The 17,739-nt window shown below is 53.8% G+C and overlaps 1 protein-coding gene across 1 annotated transcript; it reads right to left on the bottom strand.

The window, feature by feature from the left end:
• Window positions 1-589: 589 nt before the first annotated feature.
• LOC100346308 (uncharacterized) lies at window positions 590-2,214 on the bottom strand. The gene is made up of 2 exons (XM_008270851.4): window positions 1,097-2,214; window positions 590-1,017 (listed from the first exon to the last, which is right to left on the bottom strand). Exon 1 carries the CDS (start codon window positions 2,012-2,014, stop codon window positions 1,649-1,651), a length of 366 nt encoding a protein of 121 aa, XP_008269073.1. The 5' UTR covers window positions 2,015-2,214; the 3' UTR covers window positions 590-1,017; window positions 1,097-1,648.
• Between the last annotated feature and the right edge of the window lie 15,525 nt (window positions 2,215-17,739).

Here is a 17,739-nt window from a genome sequence, read left to right as displayed (position 1 = left end):
GATCTTGGGGGAACAGTTCCACTGACTGTTGGAGAGCAGTTACTCTAATAATCTTGGTCTGAAGCATGGGCTGACAGCACAGGATCCCACACTCGCGGCACTGAAATCCAGTGTAGAGGGCAAGCTATCAGATCACACAGTGATGGATGACGAGCAGTCAGAAGTGGGAAATGACGGGGCCCTGATAGTGGAAAACATCTGAATTCATAAAGACCCAGGCCAGGTGGATCAGGGGACAAGGTCCTGAGTTGAGTTGGGGGGTTGTACTAAATCGGAAGTGCCTTGATAATAAAGGCAAGTGGGAACTGTTCCTGAGGAGCAGGAGCTAATTCCAGGGTGGGCTAGTGGCAGACTGCTGTCAGCGGCGGTAGCACTGGATGCTTGCGTGTTATGGGGATTTGATATGAAGAAAAATGCCACTGAGGTTTGCGTAGCTATGTAGGGAGGTGCCGAATGCCGGAATGCTGGGTCATAGGGTGAAGTGTTTATCAGGGGCTGTGGGGTGTTAGGAAGATGGTGGGTTAACAGTTGGAGCAGACTAGGGAGTTTGGGCCCACTGCATGGTTGGAAATTAATGGAGAACTGAAAATACAGGAGATGAAGAGGTGATTTATTCCATCAGAATACACGCAGTTACACTTGTCGGGTAAAGGAGTTGCGGTGGCTGAGGATGCCCTTGGACGGTCAACTTTCGGGAGTAAACAGAGACGACAGTGGGTGAATAACCTGCTACCATGGGTGCTGGTATCAGCCCATTTGGGTCTGAAATGATAAGCCCCAACCAGAACAGTGACAAATTCCGCATATCCCCAGTCCCCTAGGACAGTCCTTCCGTGGACCCCAGCCAGCGCCCGTCCCCAGTCTCATTCCGCGGACACATGAGGTCCGAGCCTGCGTCCCGGGAGTTCCACAGTCGCGGGTCCCACGCAGCCCCGGACACGTCCCGAGCGTGGCATCCTGGTGGGACAGCTCTTCTGGTTACAGCTCTCGGCTCCATCAGGCAGCCGCAGCAAAGCCCTAAGGCAGGAAAAACGCACACTCCGAGTCAGTGGAGACCCTGGGGGACGCGGCACGTCACCGGACACGCGCCACTCACCTTGTCCGGAGCTCCTGTGGTGCCCGCGCTGCGTGCCCAGGTCCGCCGGCTCCCTGCGCTCTGAGTTCTGACTGCGCCAGCTCCGACACATGGTGGCTGCCCCCGGGGGCGATGCAACATCACAGGGCTCCAGCGCAGCCCGAGCCGGGTCGCCCACCCTCCCCGCGGGCCCTTCTCTGCGAGGCCCGGGGCTGCCTCCTCTTTTAAAAGATTGCTGGGCTCTCTGTGCGTGCTCCACGTCACAAAACAATAGGGTTCAGGGACATCGTCTTAATTACAAATGGGGTTCAAGCGCACCTCTAAACGCCGGGTGCTGAATGTGCCCCGTCCCCTACCTGTAGCTGCAAATAGCACCCCACTCCCGCCACTGATTTCACTACGGGCCAGTACCTGGAATCTTCCCACTGATGGACAGCTAGATAAAAGACAGCAACAACAGAGAAGGAACACGCAACGAAAGCTGGGTGAAGGGTGTGCGGCGCGTCTCCCAAACACAATGCTGGGCTCCTCCCCCCTGCTGCCTCCCCGCCTCCCCGGCCCCGCGCCGGCCACTCAGGCCAGCTGTAAGTGGATATAGGTGAAGATGCAGGAGGTAATGGAGAAGGCGATGGCCGCGTAGATGAAGATGGAGAGGTGCGGGAAGTGGTCGAGATAGCAGCCCTCGTCCAGGGCAGGCGCCTCCTCTTTGGGCGGGGGGCGCGCGGCAGCCTTCAGGGACTGCCCGGTGCGTGGCCCCTGCGCCCTCCCGCCGGCTCGCCGAGGCCCCTTCCTGCCCGTGGCCGACGCGGACCTGGGCGCACGGGTGGCGGGCGGCTCTTCTGGAGGAGGCTTGTCAAACAGGCCTTCAGACTCGGGGTCGGAGTCCGGGCGCATCGGCTCCGCGCCCCAGGATTTGCGCTGAAAGAGCCCGTCAGCCATTGGCACGGAGCGCGCACAAGCTGGGCCTGAGCGGTCTCGTCCCGGCCAGGTCCGAGCGCAGTGGGCGGCGGCGGCGGCGGCGGCGGCGCCTGTATTTCTACCACCCGGGGTGGGGGCTGCAGGGGGCGGAGCCAGCGGGGCAGGGGGCCTCTGCAGGGTCCGCTGGGCCTCTCAGCACAGGCGCCGCTTCCCCTGGCTCCGCCTCCCGCTCGCTGCCTGTAGCAGAGGTTGGCTCGCCGGGTTCCAGCTCCCTGACCGGAGACTCTCAGGTCCCCGAACAGCCAGGTGTGTCTCCATGGCAACCAGACAGGCGGCGTGCGGGGGAAGAGGCGCTAGCCGCTGGCTGGGAACCCCGGGAGCGAGAAGGGGTCTTGGCACGCAGGAGGCTGGAATGCAGACGGCCAGGCTCCCAGCTGCGTAAGGAGGCGCCTTAGGGATTAATGAGTTATTCCTCATTTTAAAATAAATATTTGTTGTGGGTTAAAATTTGTTTTTAATACATGAACAGACACATAATTCTGGTAGGGAACTTCAAGCTTAGCATCATAGGCAAAAAACAAGAACAAAATAAAGCCCACTGCCATCCCAAGTCCAGACACGATGTGGTTAAAGAATCAGTGCTTTTCTCTCCCTCTGCCTGCGTCTGCATCTGTCCATCCATCCCGTCTTCTCTTCTCTGCTCTTCACTCACAAACGCGGGACCTCAGTCTTTGGGGCATCTTATTTGTGATTAGAAGCAAATTTTTCTCAAAGACACGCCTGACCTAAGCCCGTTCCCTACCCCAGCTCCCACTTCTCCAGCACCCTCCAGGCTGTCTCCGGCTTCCACTGGAGCTGCCACAGGCTGCTGGCACCTCTGTTTCACCCGAGATTCTAAGGCTGGTTGGTGCCCCTTCAAGGAATGGAGGGAGGACAGCCACTTGGATTTACGTGGGTCCCAGTAGGTTGGTAGAAAGACTGCTAGGTGCTGATGATTGCAGCACATCCGACTCCAACAGCCATCTGGGAATTACAGCTCCCAGCATCTGGAAGGCTCAGTGGGACCCAGGAGCAGGGTGCTGAAGCAATGCTGTCAGGCCTCTGTCTCTGTCTGTCAGGGTTGCCAGGGACTTCTTGTACTGCCAGGTAGTGGTTGCAATGTTTGTTGAATAAGTGATGCAGTGAACGAATGGCAGTTGGCAGCAGCAGCCTCACGTGCTCACAGTGTAGCAATTCCAGCTAGAAAAAAAAGTAATTCTCGGGTGGCCACGACCAGGAGACTACCACGGGTAGCAGAAGACTACTGGCCCTCACCAGTGCTGTAGTGCTGCAGGGAGGTTAAAGTGGTGCACTTTGGAAAACAGTTTGCCAGTTTTATGAAAACGTAAGCATACAGTTACCGTATGACCCAGTGATTCCACTCCTGGATTTCTGCCCAAGGGAAGTGAAAACAAACGCCCCCACAGGGGTAAATACATGAATGTCCCTCACAGTTTCCTGAGTAACAGCTCCAAACTGGGACCAATCCCAATGTCCATCAAATGCGGAATGGATGAACCAATGTGCTTTATCTGTGTGATCAAAAACTGTGACTTAGCAATAAAAAGGAGTGAACTATTGATATTTGTTGCAACTTGGATGAATCTCAAAAACATTAGCAGGTGAAAAAAAAAGCCAAATGCAAACGACCATAGATTGTATGATTCCACTTATGTAAAATTTATAGAAAAGATGTGTTAACAGAAAAAGAAAGCAGATCCGTGGTGCCCCAGGACTGGGGTGGGAGAGGTGATTAACTTCAAACAGGTTCAAGGCAACTTTTTAAAGATTTATCGTTTACTTGTTTATTTGAAAGGAAAGAGAGAGAGAGAGAGAGAGAGAGAGAGACTTCCATCTGCTGGTTCATTCCCCAAACGGCCATAAAATAGAGCTGGGCCAGACCCCAGACCGAAGCCAGGAGCCTAGAACTTTGTCTGGGTCTCCCACATGGGTGGCAGAGGCCCAAGGACTTGGACCATCTTCCGGTACCTTCCCAGGTACATTAGGAAGCTGGATTAGACGTAGAACAGCTGAGACTCCAACCAGCACTATGGGATGGCTGATGTTACAAGCAGCAGCTTAACTCCTGCAACTCCAACGCCAGCCCAAAGGCAATGTTTTAGTGATGGAACTATTCTAAAACCAGATTGCATGGTTGGTTGCACAACTCTGCAAGTTTTTCTAAAATTCAAAAGGAAATGGGGAAGGACGAAGTCTTCCTCCTTCCTAATCTCCACCAGTCACTCCATCCTTTGACACGGACAATGGATGTTTTCTCAGTGTTACCTGATGCTGATATTGTCACATCCCCTCCACCCCCTTCCAACCAGATGTGCCGCTTTGAGGTTTTTCTGCTGTGTGTGAGTCACTAAATGGAACCTCAGCTTCTTCTCCCAGCCTCAAGACCAAGGGTCAAGGAATTTTTCCAGTTGTGGATCAGAAGGAAAACCTGAGTGCATGAATGTGCAGAGTGGTATGGGAGAGCTGGCAGAGGCATTGAGGGAGCCACACCAGGGGCCAGCGTTATGGTGCGGTGGGTTAAGCCGCTGCTGTGGCACCTGCATCCCATATCACAGCTCTGGTTTGTGTCCCAGCTGCTCTGCTTCCGATCTAGCTCTTTGCTAATGCTCCTGGGAAGGCAGTGGGAGATGTTCCCAGTACATGTGGGAGACCTGGATGGAATTCTGGGTTCCTGATTTTGACCTGGCTCAGCCCTGGCTGTTGTGGACGCTTGGGGAATGAATCAGTGGCTGTAAGATGTCTCCCTCTGTCTGTCTCTTCCTCTCTCTGTTGCTATACCTTTCAAATAGATAAAATGAATCTTAAAGGAATAAAGAAAACCACACCAACCTGCCCATGGGGTGTGAATGAGGGTATTTAGTCAGGGAAGGCTCAGGGAGGGGGGGTGTTGGGCAGGCCCATGCAAGGACCTGCTGAGGAAGAGCTGGGATTGCGTAAGGAGGGAAGGCTCTAGCAACTGCAAGGGGCCCATTGCACATTAGGAAGGCATGAAGCTTGGGGCCGGTGCTGTGGCATAGCAGGTAAAGCCGCTGCCTGCAGTACTGGCATCCTATATGGGCACAGTTCAAGTCCTGGCTGCTCCACTTCCTATCCAGCTCTCTGCTATGGCCTGGGAAAGCAGTAGAAGATGGCCCAAGTCCTTGGGCTCCTGCACCTGTATGGGAGACCCGGAGGAAGCTTCTGACTTCCGGCTTTGGATCTGCACAGCTCTGGCTGTTGCGGCCATCTGGGGAGTGAACCAGTGGATGGAAAACCTCTCTCTCTCTCTCTTTCTCTAGGCCTTCCATCTGCTGGTTCACTCCCCAATTGGCTGCAACGGTCAGAGCTGCGCCGATCCGAAGCCAGGAGCCAGGAGCTTCTTCCAGGTCTCCCACGCGGGTGCAGGGGCCAAAAGACTTGGGCCATCTTCTACTGCTATCCCAGGCCATAGCAGAGAGCTGGATTGAAAGTGGAGCAGGCGGGACTAGAACCGGTGCCCATATGGGATGCCGGCACTTCAGGTCAGGGCATTAACCCACTGTGCCACAGCGCCGGCCCTGTAAATAAATAAATCTTAAAGAAAAAAAAAAAAGAAAAAGAAGGCATGAGGATGAGTTTGGAGCTCAGACAACAGACACACAGTGCTTCTAGGACACCTTGTTGTTTTCTGTCGGGTCCTGCTTTCACGCATGAACACAGAGCAAAACAACTCTGGCTCCAGCCCAGGTAATCTCCAGGAGCTTTATCTATCAGGGATCAGGAGAGCTTGGCTAAGTCCAGGGACTCATTTTAGCACAAGCTCTGCCTGTGCCCAGCAGGAGAGAACCAGCTCTGTCCCAGGTCAGGGACCTGAGAGTCCCCAGACACCCCTGGAAACACCTGCAGGTCCCAAGTTGCAGCTTCACTCCTAGCTTGGCACCAGAGTGTTCCAGGAAGAACCTCATGCGTCCAAGGGCCTGATGCCAGAATCCACCAGCAGGCCCTGAATGGACAAAGGCTGCTTTGGTGGGACAAAGGACTCACCCAGAGCACAGGGCCCCTCAGAGGTGAGAGAGGGGGCCCCTTGCAGCAGGAGCTGAGCTCCTGGCCTGGACCAAGGCAGGGCTCCTTCATCCTTGTAGGGAGGCATTCACCTGGGGAAGAAAGAAACACAGTCTGCACACAGATCAGGGGTCGGAGTCAATGCACCATGCTGGGGATGTCCCCTCTGGGGAATGCTGAGATGCACACAGACTAATGCCAGCAGCAGCAGCGGCTGCCTGTTTCTGAGCACTGACTGTGTGCTGGGGGTTGTGCTCAACACTGCTGTGGAGACAGTGTCACTTCTTCATCTTCGTGACCCTACCGTAAGCGAGGCAGTGCTGTTTTCTCCAGTACTCCAGGGAGGGAACCAGCCCCGGTCTGCCTCTGGTATCCACAGCACTGGGATTCAACTTCTGTCCCTCCGACCCATGGGTTGTCCTTGTCAACGCCCGCCACCCCTGCCTGCCACCCCAGGCCTGCTCGCCTCCACGGCCACCCCATGTCCTGTCAGCTTTCTCCACACCATATCCTATGCCTTGCTCTGCAACCAGACAAGCCCTTTCGAATGTGTACACAGAGCAAAAGGCAAAATGCACAAAAGGCCACTTTTTAGCTTGACGTGCTCATGCCCAGCTAAGGAACCCAGGCCTGCTGGAGGTGGAGTGAGGTTGTGGGGCTGGGGAGGGGACCAGGAATCCTTGCTGTCTAGACTACAGTCATTTGCCACCCTGGGAACCATGATTGCTTTGAAGCAGGCTGGAACAGCCCCTCCTGCCACCATCCGAATCTACATGCCGAGCTGTGCACTGGCCGAGGGCAGGGCTGTCAAGTCAGCAGCCCCCCTTTCTGTAAGCCCAACACCCAAACCCAGCACAGGTGGAAAACCTCCAGGTATGTTTCCTGCCTGGCTCCCTACTAGGTGGGATGCACCTGGATCAGATGTGGGTGAAAGGCCTAGTCCCCTACTGAATTAGTGCATGAGACTTCCAGACCCAGGCTGGGACAGCTGCCACCCTGCCCTGCCCCCAGCATGCTGCAGGGAGCTGGTGCCCAACTCCAGTTGTCCCTGTTCCATGCTCAGGCCCCTGCTGAGGGTGGGGGTAGCAGCGGTTGTTGAGCAGAAGCCAAGAAACAGAGGCTGTGTGGACCCTGAGATGCCAAGGGCAGGTATGTGTCTGGCAGGTGTATGCCCATGGCATGTGAGCCAGGTAGAGGCTCCAAACCTCCTATTCTCCCTCCTGCCCCTGTGCAGGCTCCATTGCCCCATTAGACTTCATGTACAAAACACACATTCAAAGGTAAAATCATGGCCGGTGCCACGGCTCACTAGGCTAATCCTCTGCCTGCAGTGCTGGTACCCCAGGTTCTAGTCCTGGTTGGGGCACCGGATTCTGTCTCGGTTGCTCCTCTTCCAGTCCAGCTTGCTGCTGTGGCCCAGGAAGGCAGTGGAGGATGGCCCAAGTGCTTGGGCCCTGCACCTGCATGGGAGACCAGGAGGAAGCACCTGGCTCCTGGCTTCGGATTGGTGCAGCGCGCCGGCCGTGGTGGCCATTTGGGGGTGAACCAACAGAAGGAAGACCTTTCTCTCTGTCTCTTTCTCTCTCACTGTCTAATTCTGCTTGTCAAAAAAAAAAAAAAAAAAAAAAAAAAAAAGGTAAAATCATGAACAATCTGAAGACTGTGACCACCAGGCATTCAAACCCTATTCAACATGAGTTGCACATCCAGGAGGCTGACAGTAGTCCCAGGTCTAGTTTAGGTCCTTCACGGTCTTTGCCAAGGTTCTACAACAAATTGTCAACAATTGCACAGTGTTTTTCTCCCCACCATGTAGAGCGTAGCGCTTTTAGCATCTCAGCGTCATTGCAGGGCTTAGCAGGCTGACCTCATGCTTCCGGGCATTCTCATTCCCTGGGTCAGCTGGGGGTGTCTTTTAGTTTCTTTCGTGCTCTCTACACATGATCTTTCTCAGGGGAAATAAGTTGGGTCACTTTTATTCTGTCCTCTTCTCTCTGTGCTGCCCCCAGAGAATGAGGAAACAGGCCACTCACCAAGATCCTCCTCCTCCTCCTCCCTCCATTATCCTACCCACCGCAGGAGCTGACCCAGACTGGATGGTCAAGAACCAGATGGATGACCCAGCAATTCCACACCTTTCAAAAGCATTGAGAGTAGGGTTTCAACTAGACATTTGGCATGAGCATGGCGGCATTATTCGAAGCAATCAAAAGCTAGAAGCCATCCAAATGTCCGCCAACAGACGAGTGGACAAACAAAACGTGATATAGACATACAGTGAAACATATGACACATGCTGTAACATGGATGAACTCTGAAAACATGCTAAGTGAAAGAAGCCATTCACAAAAGAAAGATTATTGTATGGTTCCACCGATACAAGGTTCCTAAAGTAGTCAGATTCAGAGACAGGAAGCACAATAGTGGTTCCAGGGATTGAGAATAGGGAGGAATGGGGAGCTAGTGTTTACTGGGTACAGAGGTTCAGTTGGGGAAGGTGACAAAGTTCTACAGGTGGATGGTGGTGATGGTTGTTCAACAATGTGAAGGCATTTAATGCCACATGAGTGCACACTTAAACATGCTTAACATGGTAAATTTTATTCTATAATAAAAAACCCTACAAGGATATTTTATTCTCCCCAAACTATAACCTCTTCTAATCAAAACCTTCTGAAGTTAAAAACAAACAGAAACCAGCCACCCAAAAAGAATCATGAAACTCCTTTGGATTGCCAAATACATGATGCCAAATATTTCAGAAAAAAACTGTCTTAGGCAAATATTCCCTTCATAGTCTCTGTGGGCTACAGGGAGAGATGGGCTGAGAGGACAGAGTGTGAGTCAGGAGTGACCACCAACTCTGCTCCAGTGTACTAAGGGGTATGCAATGGCCAAGTTGTGTGCCCCTGTAAAGACTCTATCTTTTCAAGCTGAAGGTGCAGGTGCCTCTTCTTCCATCTTGTACTCTCAACAGCTCACCCGAGCCTGGAGTGTGAGGATGACCCTCCCAAAGGGGAAAGCAAGGTTTGGAGAAGAGAGAGAACATCTAGGCACCTAGGCAGGAGCAGTGGGAGTGACCTAAGAAACACAGGGGCATGTCCTGGGGAGAGAGGATGGAGCCGACGGGCCTCCTGGTTAGAGCACCCGTCTTGCTCTGTGTCATTGTTATATTCATGGCTTGCAAAGGACCCTGAGCTCCATGACCCCAGGCACCACGTGGCCCCTATTTGCAGCTATAACCACGTGGGCTGCTGCATTGTAGCAGTCAGTACACTTGGTTAAAGATTAGATATTGGACTTGGCCGCAAACTCTGCAACAGATCTTTCCTATTACACAGTGGGTCGTTTTGAATATTTCCGAGGCCAATCAAAGATGGCTCCTGGTAGAAGAGCCTGGGCTTTGTGTCAGTGGTGAGCTTACCATTACCCACCCCCTCTGCCCCCCACCATCAAGGATCCTCTCCTTCCAACAGGCGACTTCAAGTACCTTTCCATTTTTCAACACAAAAACATTCTCAAACCGTTTGAGAAAATAATTGCTCTACAGCCTGTGGATTGGTCAATAAGAAATAGTAGACAAATTAGGAGATGCATAGGACCTTCTTGAATTCAAACTCAGAGACAGAATTACCTGTGATGATGTCCTAGGTGGGGTCCGGGTGGGGAGGGCAGGGCCTTAGAACTAGGACTTCTGCTGACTGTGTGATATTGGGCCAATGCCCGTCCTTCCTTCCTTCCTTCCTTCCTTCCTTCCTTCCCTCTTTCCAATTTATTTATTTATTTGAAAGTCAGAGTTACAGAGAGAGAGAACGAGAGGCAGAGAGAGAGAGAGGTCTTCCATCCTCAAATGGCTGCAACAGCCTGAGCTGTGCTGATTCGAAGCCAGGATCCAGGAGCTTCTTCCAGGCCTTCCATACAGGTTCAGGGGCCCAAGGACTTGGGCCATCTTCTACTCTTTCCCAGGCCACAGCAGAGAGCCAGATTGGAAGAGGAGCAGCCAGGACTCGAACCAGCACCATATAGGATGCTGGCACTGCAGGCAGCAGCTTTACCCACTACACCACAGCGCTGGCCCCAAGGGCCAATGCCTTCTCTTCAGAGGGTCTCAATATTCCCTCCAGAGAGTGAAGGGATCATAGAACTATGGTAGGCATACTGGTGTTGTCTCTGAAGGAAGCAATTTAGGAGGACCTAGAAACTCAAAAAAGTACTCACGTCCGTTCATCCAATTATCCCATTCCTTAGTATTGATTCCAGGAGAATGATCTAAAGGATAAAGAAAAGCTCTCTACAGAAGGATGTGTGTTGCAGTACTGTTTATCATGGCAAAGAAAAAACTGGAAGGAAAATCAATGTGAGAACAAGAGAAGAATAGTTAACGAAACGTCGGTGCATTCTCTGCATGGAGCCATGCAGCCATCAGAGAGATTATCCCGAAAACTCCTGAGTAGCCGCAGGGATGCTGTGATGATCCAAAGCAAAGCCAGAAAGCAAGGTTTAAGACCACATGTGCCGGGATGATAACAAGACAAAAATGAGATCCCCAGAGAGAGGCTAGAATGGAAAGAGCAAAGATGATGATTTTCACGCCATTTGGATGATGAGATCATGGGGTTGATTTCTTCCGCGTTTTTCAAGACCTCATGCACCATTATTGTATTTTTTTGTGTGTCTGTGACAAAGGCAATTAATGTTTGAGAAAAATCTAAGTAATGGATCCAGGGGCCGCTTTCAGGACTGACAATACCCTGTGACGTGCTGAGCCCTGCCCACGCAGACTCAGGTCTTCACCCAACTGTCTGGATGGCCCCACATTGCCTAGCAACCACCTGCTCAATAGCAGTTGCTAGGAAACCAGGGACCTAGCCGGACTCAGCATCCATACTCCTTCCAGTCTCTTCCACTCAGGTTCTCTCTACCAATGTCATGCTCCTGGCTAACATTCCTCCACTTTTCCTGATCTCACCCTCTTATTTGCATGGGGCTAACCTTCCAGCAGCACTCAATGGGCCCCCACAACCCAACAGAAGTTTGAAATCCATGACGGCTGAATGAATTCATTGGCAAGGGTCCTGTGTACATGTCCTTGTTCCCAGTAGCCCACCTTTAAAGAAAAAGGAAAATTCATCTAGGATGGACTCAGCTGAACACCAGGATCCCAGAAGACTCTCAGTTTTCCACCCTTTTTGGGAATGATCTTGGCTGCTTTGCACTTCTCATTTCCAACACCTTCATCCTGAGGAAGTCACCTTGCACCTCTACCTTATCCTTAGAGACTGCTGTATTCAGAGAGAGAGCAGGAAAGGTTGAAAGCCAGGGTGAGCTGATGGCAACTATGAAATGCATTCAGAGAGTGCCCTAGGCAGGACTTCCAATCTAGGAAGGGCAATGAACCTCTTGCTCTAAGCAGGACCCTGGATGTGAGCAAATGGACTCTGGCTGTGTTCAGCCATGGACCTGTTCCCTGACTCATGGAGCTCTCCCTGGGTGATGACCTCAGCTCCATCACTGAGACCTACATGACTTTTCTGACCTACACACAGCTCGGAAGTATCAGAGGTGTTTCCAAGGTCCATGACCTGATATTCTGAAGCATCATAATCTTACACGCCTTCTGAGAACCCAGGCTGTGGAGTGAGAACCAAGGGACGGGCAGGCCTCTGTTTTTTAAAATCAGCATAACTGAGAGTCCCTATGTTGTTGCATGTATTAGTTTGTGCATTTTTATTGTTGTGTAGTATTACATCATATGGATATACCAAGATTTTTTAGAAAAATGTTTATTTGTGAGGCAGAGAGATGGAGACAGAGACACAGGGAGCTCCCATCTGCTGGTTCACTCACCAAATGCCCACAGTGGGAGCCAGGGACTCAGTTCAGGTTTCCCATGTGGATATGGCAGGGACTCAAATGCTTTTTTTTTTTTTTTTAGATTTATTCAATTATTTGAAAGGCAGAAATACAAAGAGAGAAGCAGGGAGGGAGGGGGAGAAAAAGAGAGGGAGAGAGAGAGAGAGAGAGAGACAGAGAGAGTTCTTCCATCCACTCCCCAAATGGCTGCAGTGGCTGGAGCTGGGCCAAGTCAAAGCCAGGAGCCTGGAACTCTATAGGGTATCCCACGTGGGTGGCAGGGTCCCCAAATCTACTGCATTAATAGGGAGCTGGACCAGAAATGGAGCAGCTGGGACTTGAACTAGAGCTCATATGGGATTCTGGCATCACAGACCACAGGTTAACCCACTGTGCCAGGATGCTGGCCGTCACATAAAAGTGTTATGCCAAGGCCTGGTTGGGAAGAGGATTCAGAGGACCCTGAGTGAAGTGTGGTCAAGGAGTCTGATTATATGAGGTAGGAAAGAGATGGAGGGAGCCACGTCAAGGTTGCTATCAGAATCTCTGTTTGCAGGGCACAGAGCTGTAGCAACAGTACAAACAGCAAGGATCTGACGCAATGTCGCCTCTCTGGGAACACCCTCCCCAGCATCCTAACTACGCTGGTACCCTCTACCTTCCCCACCAACCATCACATGCCCCGGGATTTAATCTTCTTAAAAGCACTTACTAACATTGGAAATTGTTAGGTAGGAAGTCAGATATGAGCTTATGTGTGTGTGACATAGGCCTAAGGAGACATTTGGGTCCAGCATATGCATCTCAAAGTCATCCCAGTAACGTTTCAGGGGCAGCCCAGTATCTGCATCGTGCCCTGCCCCCCTTCTACCCGATAACCTGCCAGGTGGGGGTCCCCGCCCCTTCTGCCTGATAATCTTCCAAATGCAGCCCAGCATCTGCATTTCAAATACCCTGCTTGGATCCTGATCCTCCAGGGGGTCCTGCTCACCCTTCCTCTAAACCCAGGGCAGCGCCAGCTAGGCTTCCTCCTGTCTAACACCTTCAGGGGGAAAACTCAGATAGGAGTTTTTTAGTATTTACATCCATAAAGTCTTTTGTTTTAGGAGGAGATGTGTGAAGACAAAGACCCATCTTAAAAAACCCCTGGCCTCAAGCCGGACAGCGTGCTCAGTCCTCTGTCTCCATGCTGAGCCGCCTGCCTGCCTGCCCAGGTGTACTCCACTCAACCATGGACCCTCGCTCTTCCCCCAGTCCGAGCAACTGGGCACTCTCTCTCAGGTTCTGTCTGGAGAGGCGCCCATCCGTTCTTACGAATGTCCCTGCCCTAATAAACCTTGCTATTTTACTTTCCACTACTCTCTGTCTCACGCCTGAATTCTTTCTTGTGTGAAGACAAGAACCCTGCCATTCACCGGTAACAGAAATGACCTTTTAAGAATGTTTTTAAAACAAATTCTTTATATGTATGTGTTGAGGGAGAGGGAGAGGGAGAGGGAGAGGGAGAGGGAGAGGGAGAGGGAGAGGGAGAGGGAGAGGGAGAGGGAGAGGGAGAGGGAGAGGGAGAGGGAGAGGGAGGGCTTCCATCTCCTGGTTCACTCTCCCAAATACCTCCATCAGCCAGGGCTGGACCAGGCTGAATCTGGGAGCCTGCCACGCAGTGTGGGATTCCCCTGTGGGTGGCAGGGACCCAGGTACTGGAGCCATCACCGGCTGGCTCCCAGGGTGTGCTGGAGCAGGAAGCTGGAATGGAAAGCCGAGCCCTGATATGTGCTAAGGGGGTCCCTAGGGACGTCTCAACTGCTGTGCCCATGCTGCCCCTAAAATGATCTAATGGGTGTATTTCTTTACATACTTTTTTTTTTTTATTTTTTTATTTTTTTATTTTTGATAGGCAGAGTGGACAGTGTGAGAGAGAGACAGAGAGAGAAAGGTCTTCCTTTTGCCGTTGGTTCACCCTCCAATGGCCGCCGCTGCAGCCGGCGCACCGCGCTGATCCGATGGCAGGAGCCAGGATCCAGGTGCTTTTCCTGGTCTCCCATGGGGTGCAGGGCCCAAGCACCTGGGCCATCCTCCACTGCACTCCCTGGCCATAGCAGAGAGCTGGCCTGGAAGAGGGGCAACCGGGACAGAATCCGGCGCCCCGACCGGGACTAGAACCCGGTGTGCTGGCGCCGCAAGGCGGAGGATTAGCCTATTGAGCCACGGCGCCGGCCTTTACATACTTCTTACCTCCTCACCACTGGAATAGAAACTGCTTGAGGGTAGATTACTATCCGGTCTTATCGCCACCGCCCACCACCGCCTTGGGCACTGAGCAAGTGTCCAATGAGTGAGCCCCATTGCCTTAGCTTGCATCACCCAACAACCCCATGACGCAATGAGGGCGGTCTCTTACAGCTGTGCACATGGAGGTCCAGCGAGTTCACTTTCCACTGTCCGAGGGTCATACGTCTAGGGGCTGGCAGAGCAGGATTTGATTGCCAGCTCACTGCCTGTCCTTCAAATGCCAGCTGCCGCTGTGAGAATCAGGGTGCGAAGCTGTCTGCGCCTCCGCCACCCCCACACGTCTGGCCTACTCGCTTCGGGCCTCTCTCCTGCTCCAAGATGGGCCCCTGCTTCCGAGCTGGCTGCCATGGAAACGGCTCCCAGTTAGGGAATAGATTTCTGGAGCTTCGGGCCACGAAATGGGGGTGAGGTGGGGAGGGGGCGGGGCTTCCCTTATCACGCCCCGCCCCTCTGTCTCCGCGGGTCCTGCATGCGCCCTCTTGTGCCTAGACGCTGCGCACCAGACGCTCAAGCGGATATCTGGGCGGGGTCTCCCGCGCTCCAGGCCCCGCGCTGCTGCCCCGGGCTCCCCCGGACTTGGTCCTCAGAGGTGCCATACCGGCCTCCCGCACCCCCGGCACGAGGCTTCCACCAGGGCGCACTCCCTAGTGGTCGCGGCCTGAGAAGAAGCAGGGGGCCAGGCGGCCTGGACACCTCCCACCCTCTCCCCGCTGGGGTTTGCGGCTTCCTGGAAAGGTGGGACATCGCGCTGGCCAAGGCCTCCCCCGGCGGGGAGCTCGCCACCCATCTCGCGGCATAGGGCGCGTTCTCCAGCTCGCGTCTAGACGCCGGGCTCCGTTGTTGCTGTTCCTGTCCTTTGACATCTGCTGTCGCGGGGAAAATAATAGCCGGTGACTGACAGCTGCCGCCTTCGGAAGGAGGCGCGGTTTGCGCCGGGCCTGGTCTTCTGTCTTGCTTTGGCCGCTGCCCTCTTCCGTGCGTTGAAACGTTTTGTCGTTTGCGGGGACGTTGGTCCTGTGGAGCGGGATGTCGAGACGTGGGACCGCAGCCCTCTCGTGCCATCCTTTCAGAAGAGCTGTTCTCCACTCCCGGCCCCTCCCTGGGGACCCCCCTCCCTCCCACTGGGCGATGGTCTTGGAGAAAGGCTCCCTCTAGGCCACGGGTGGGGGGTGGTCTCCAAGTCCCTTTCCCTTCTTGCGCCTTCAGCGAGCAGGTGGGTGGTCTCGAGAGCTCTTGCAAGGGTGATCCAGACTTGGGCCTTCAGGAGAAGTTGGGGCACTGGGGAGGCTGGCGCTCCGTTCCCGGGCTGGGCTCCCCGAAGCAGCAGGAGATGCCCCAGTCGTGCACAGCACGCGGTGGAGAGCGGCGCCCTCGGGGGTTCGGGCTGACCCGGACCTTGGGCTTTTCAGGTGCCAAGGAGGTGCCCTAGGTTCTGGATGACGTGGGGCGAGAGCCCTAGGTGGTGGTGGGGCCACGGCAGGGCTGACTTGAGGATCGAGGCAAGCCCAGGGCAGCATGGGCAGGCGCTGGGATGGTCACAGTTGAGGGATGTGTTCAGCGCTGAAGGAGTTCAGGTGAAAGGCGATATTTAAGAAAAGGATCCACCGTGCACAATGGAGTGAGGGCCGGGCCTGTGTAGAAAACAGCCGATCATGGGTGGGTGGAGGTGTGGGGGCGACTTGACACAATCTGTGCTTGTTGGAGGCCCGGCTGTTCCACTTCCCATCGGGTTCCCTGTTGAAGCTCCTTGGAAGGCAGAGGCTGGCTCAAATACCTGGACCCCTGACACCCATGTGGGGCCATGCATGGAGTTCCTGACTCCTGGCTCCTGCCTGGTCCTGCCCCAACACATCGTGGCTATCTGGGGAGTGCATCAACGGATGGAAGGTCTCTTTTGGTCTCTCCCTCTGTCACTCTTTCAAATAAATACATATTTGCATAAAAATAATCGATCTAAATTGCTGCCATATTCCACATGTTCCTTAATGTCAGGCCTCATGTCCACTCAACATTCTGCCAATGTCAGCCTGTAGCCCCTGCTCCCAGCCCCCCCTTCTCACACCCCACTCCCATAGATGGGGGGAGGGGAAGCAGCCCCTCTCCATTGTGGGGAACCCCTACCCATTCGCTGATCAGCTCACACACCCCGGGAGCCTGAGAAACAATATTTATCCAAGGAATTAGTGATGTTGCAAGTGCACAGGAATCTAACCGAAGCTGCCAAGCCCAAGGCCAGATGTGGACAGCAATGCATTCAGCAAGTTAGTGACACTGTCCTATGAAGGTTCCTGGGGCTCAGCCAGTAAGGGCTGTGAAAACGATGAGCGTGCTGTGCCCGGGGCCATGCAAGGCCGCTCTCTGTCTATGAATATCATCATGGTTTCATCATGACCAGGTGAACAGGTGCTCTGGTTCCTCGCGCAGGTACCTATGACGAAATGGAAGCTCAGGAGAGTGAAGACCCTTGGACAAAATCGGGATTCCAACCTGGATCCTGTTAGTTCCAAGGTAGGAACTACACTGCTACCCCACCCCAGGCCTGCCCAAGCCCATGTCCACCAGGCCCCCCTAAAATACAAGGCGACCGGGACTTCTGCCTTTGCTTCCTGTACGGAGAACAAGAGGCAGAAGATGCAGAAGCCATTTGAAGCTGGCCACAGCCCTGCCCATTCCAGAAAGCAAGGCCTGGGGCCAGGCAGAGCCCCTCCCAGGAATCCCAGCTGTCTGTTTTCCAGGCCACAGCTGTTCGTTGTCCTGGAAACCATGACTTCATTGCTTAATGCAGGCCTGATATAGGACGTGGCTGCTTCCTGCCCCATCATCAGTGAGCTCCTGTGTTGAGTCATGGGCTTCGCATAACGAGTCCTCCCTCACCCCTTCAAAGCTGCAGGGCTAGAGCTTGGCACATTTGGCCTCTTGGCTTCAGCCCAGGGCCTCACTGGCCTTGCTGCCCCTCTGTGTCGCCCACCTTTCTGCAGGGCTAGCCTTCCCCAGATGCAGGCCAGGTGCAGAATGAAAGCGGAAGACCCCCTTGTTCAACAAGGGTTATGCTGAGATGGTGACGCAGAACAGTGAACCAAGCACCAGGTGTTTCCGAGCGCAGGGCCCCCTGCGCCTGCACAGGCCATGTACCCGTGCAGCTGGCTCTTGCCTTTGGAGCCTCCTGTCCTGTGCACCCCCACCTCCTCCAGCACACGGAGAGCTCTTGCTCTCCACACGGCCCTTCCTCCAAGAGAGCGACTTCCCGCATTGTTGCTGCACTCACGCCTCTCTGGGCTGCTCATGGGCAACGGGGTCGCTTAGCCCAGGGCCTCCACCTCCCCCTTCCGCTCCCATCCGGAGCTCGCCAGGACTAGGGCACAGGGGTCAGCAGTGACAGCCCCTATGCCCCAGACCGATGGGCTTCTGGAACCGACACCTTCCGAGTTGCTCGACAGTGGAGAGCCCCAGAACTCCTAAGGTTCAGCAAAGTGCAGTTTTAGAAAAGTCTTAGTATGTTTTGCTTCCCAGACCTCCAAGGGTTA

Source organism: Oryctolagus cuniculus, chromosome 17 (assembly GCF_964237555.1).
Source record: "Oryctolagus cuniculus chromosome 17, mOryCun1.1, whole genome shotgun sequence".
Classification (NCBI taxonomy): domain Eukaryota; kingdom Metazoa; phylum Chordata; class Mammalia; order Lagomorpha; family Leporidae; genus Oryctolagus; species Oryctolagus cuniculus.
Note: the sequence above shows the minus strand (reverse complement) of the source record. Positions and strands in the feature narration are given on the sequence as shown.

Bases quoted from the DNA above. Each gene is read 5' to 3' on its own strand.
- LOC100346308 (XM_008270851.4), bottom strand. From the start codon at position 2,014: ATGGCTGACGGGCTCTTTCAGCGCAAATCCTGGGGCGCGGAGCCGATG.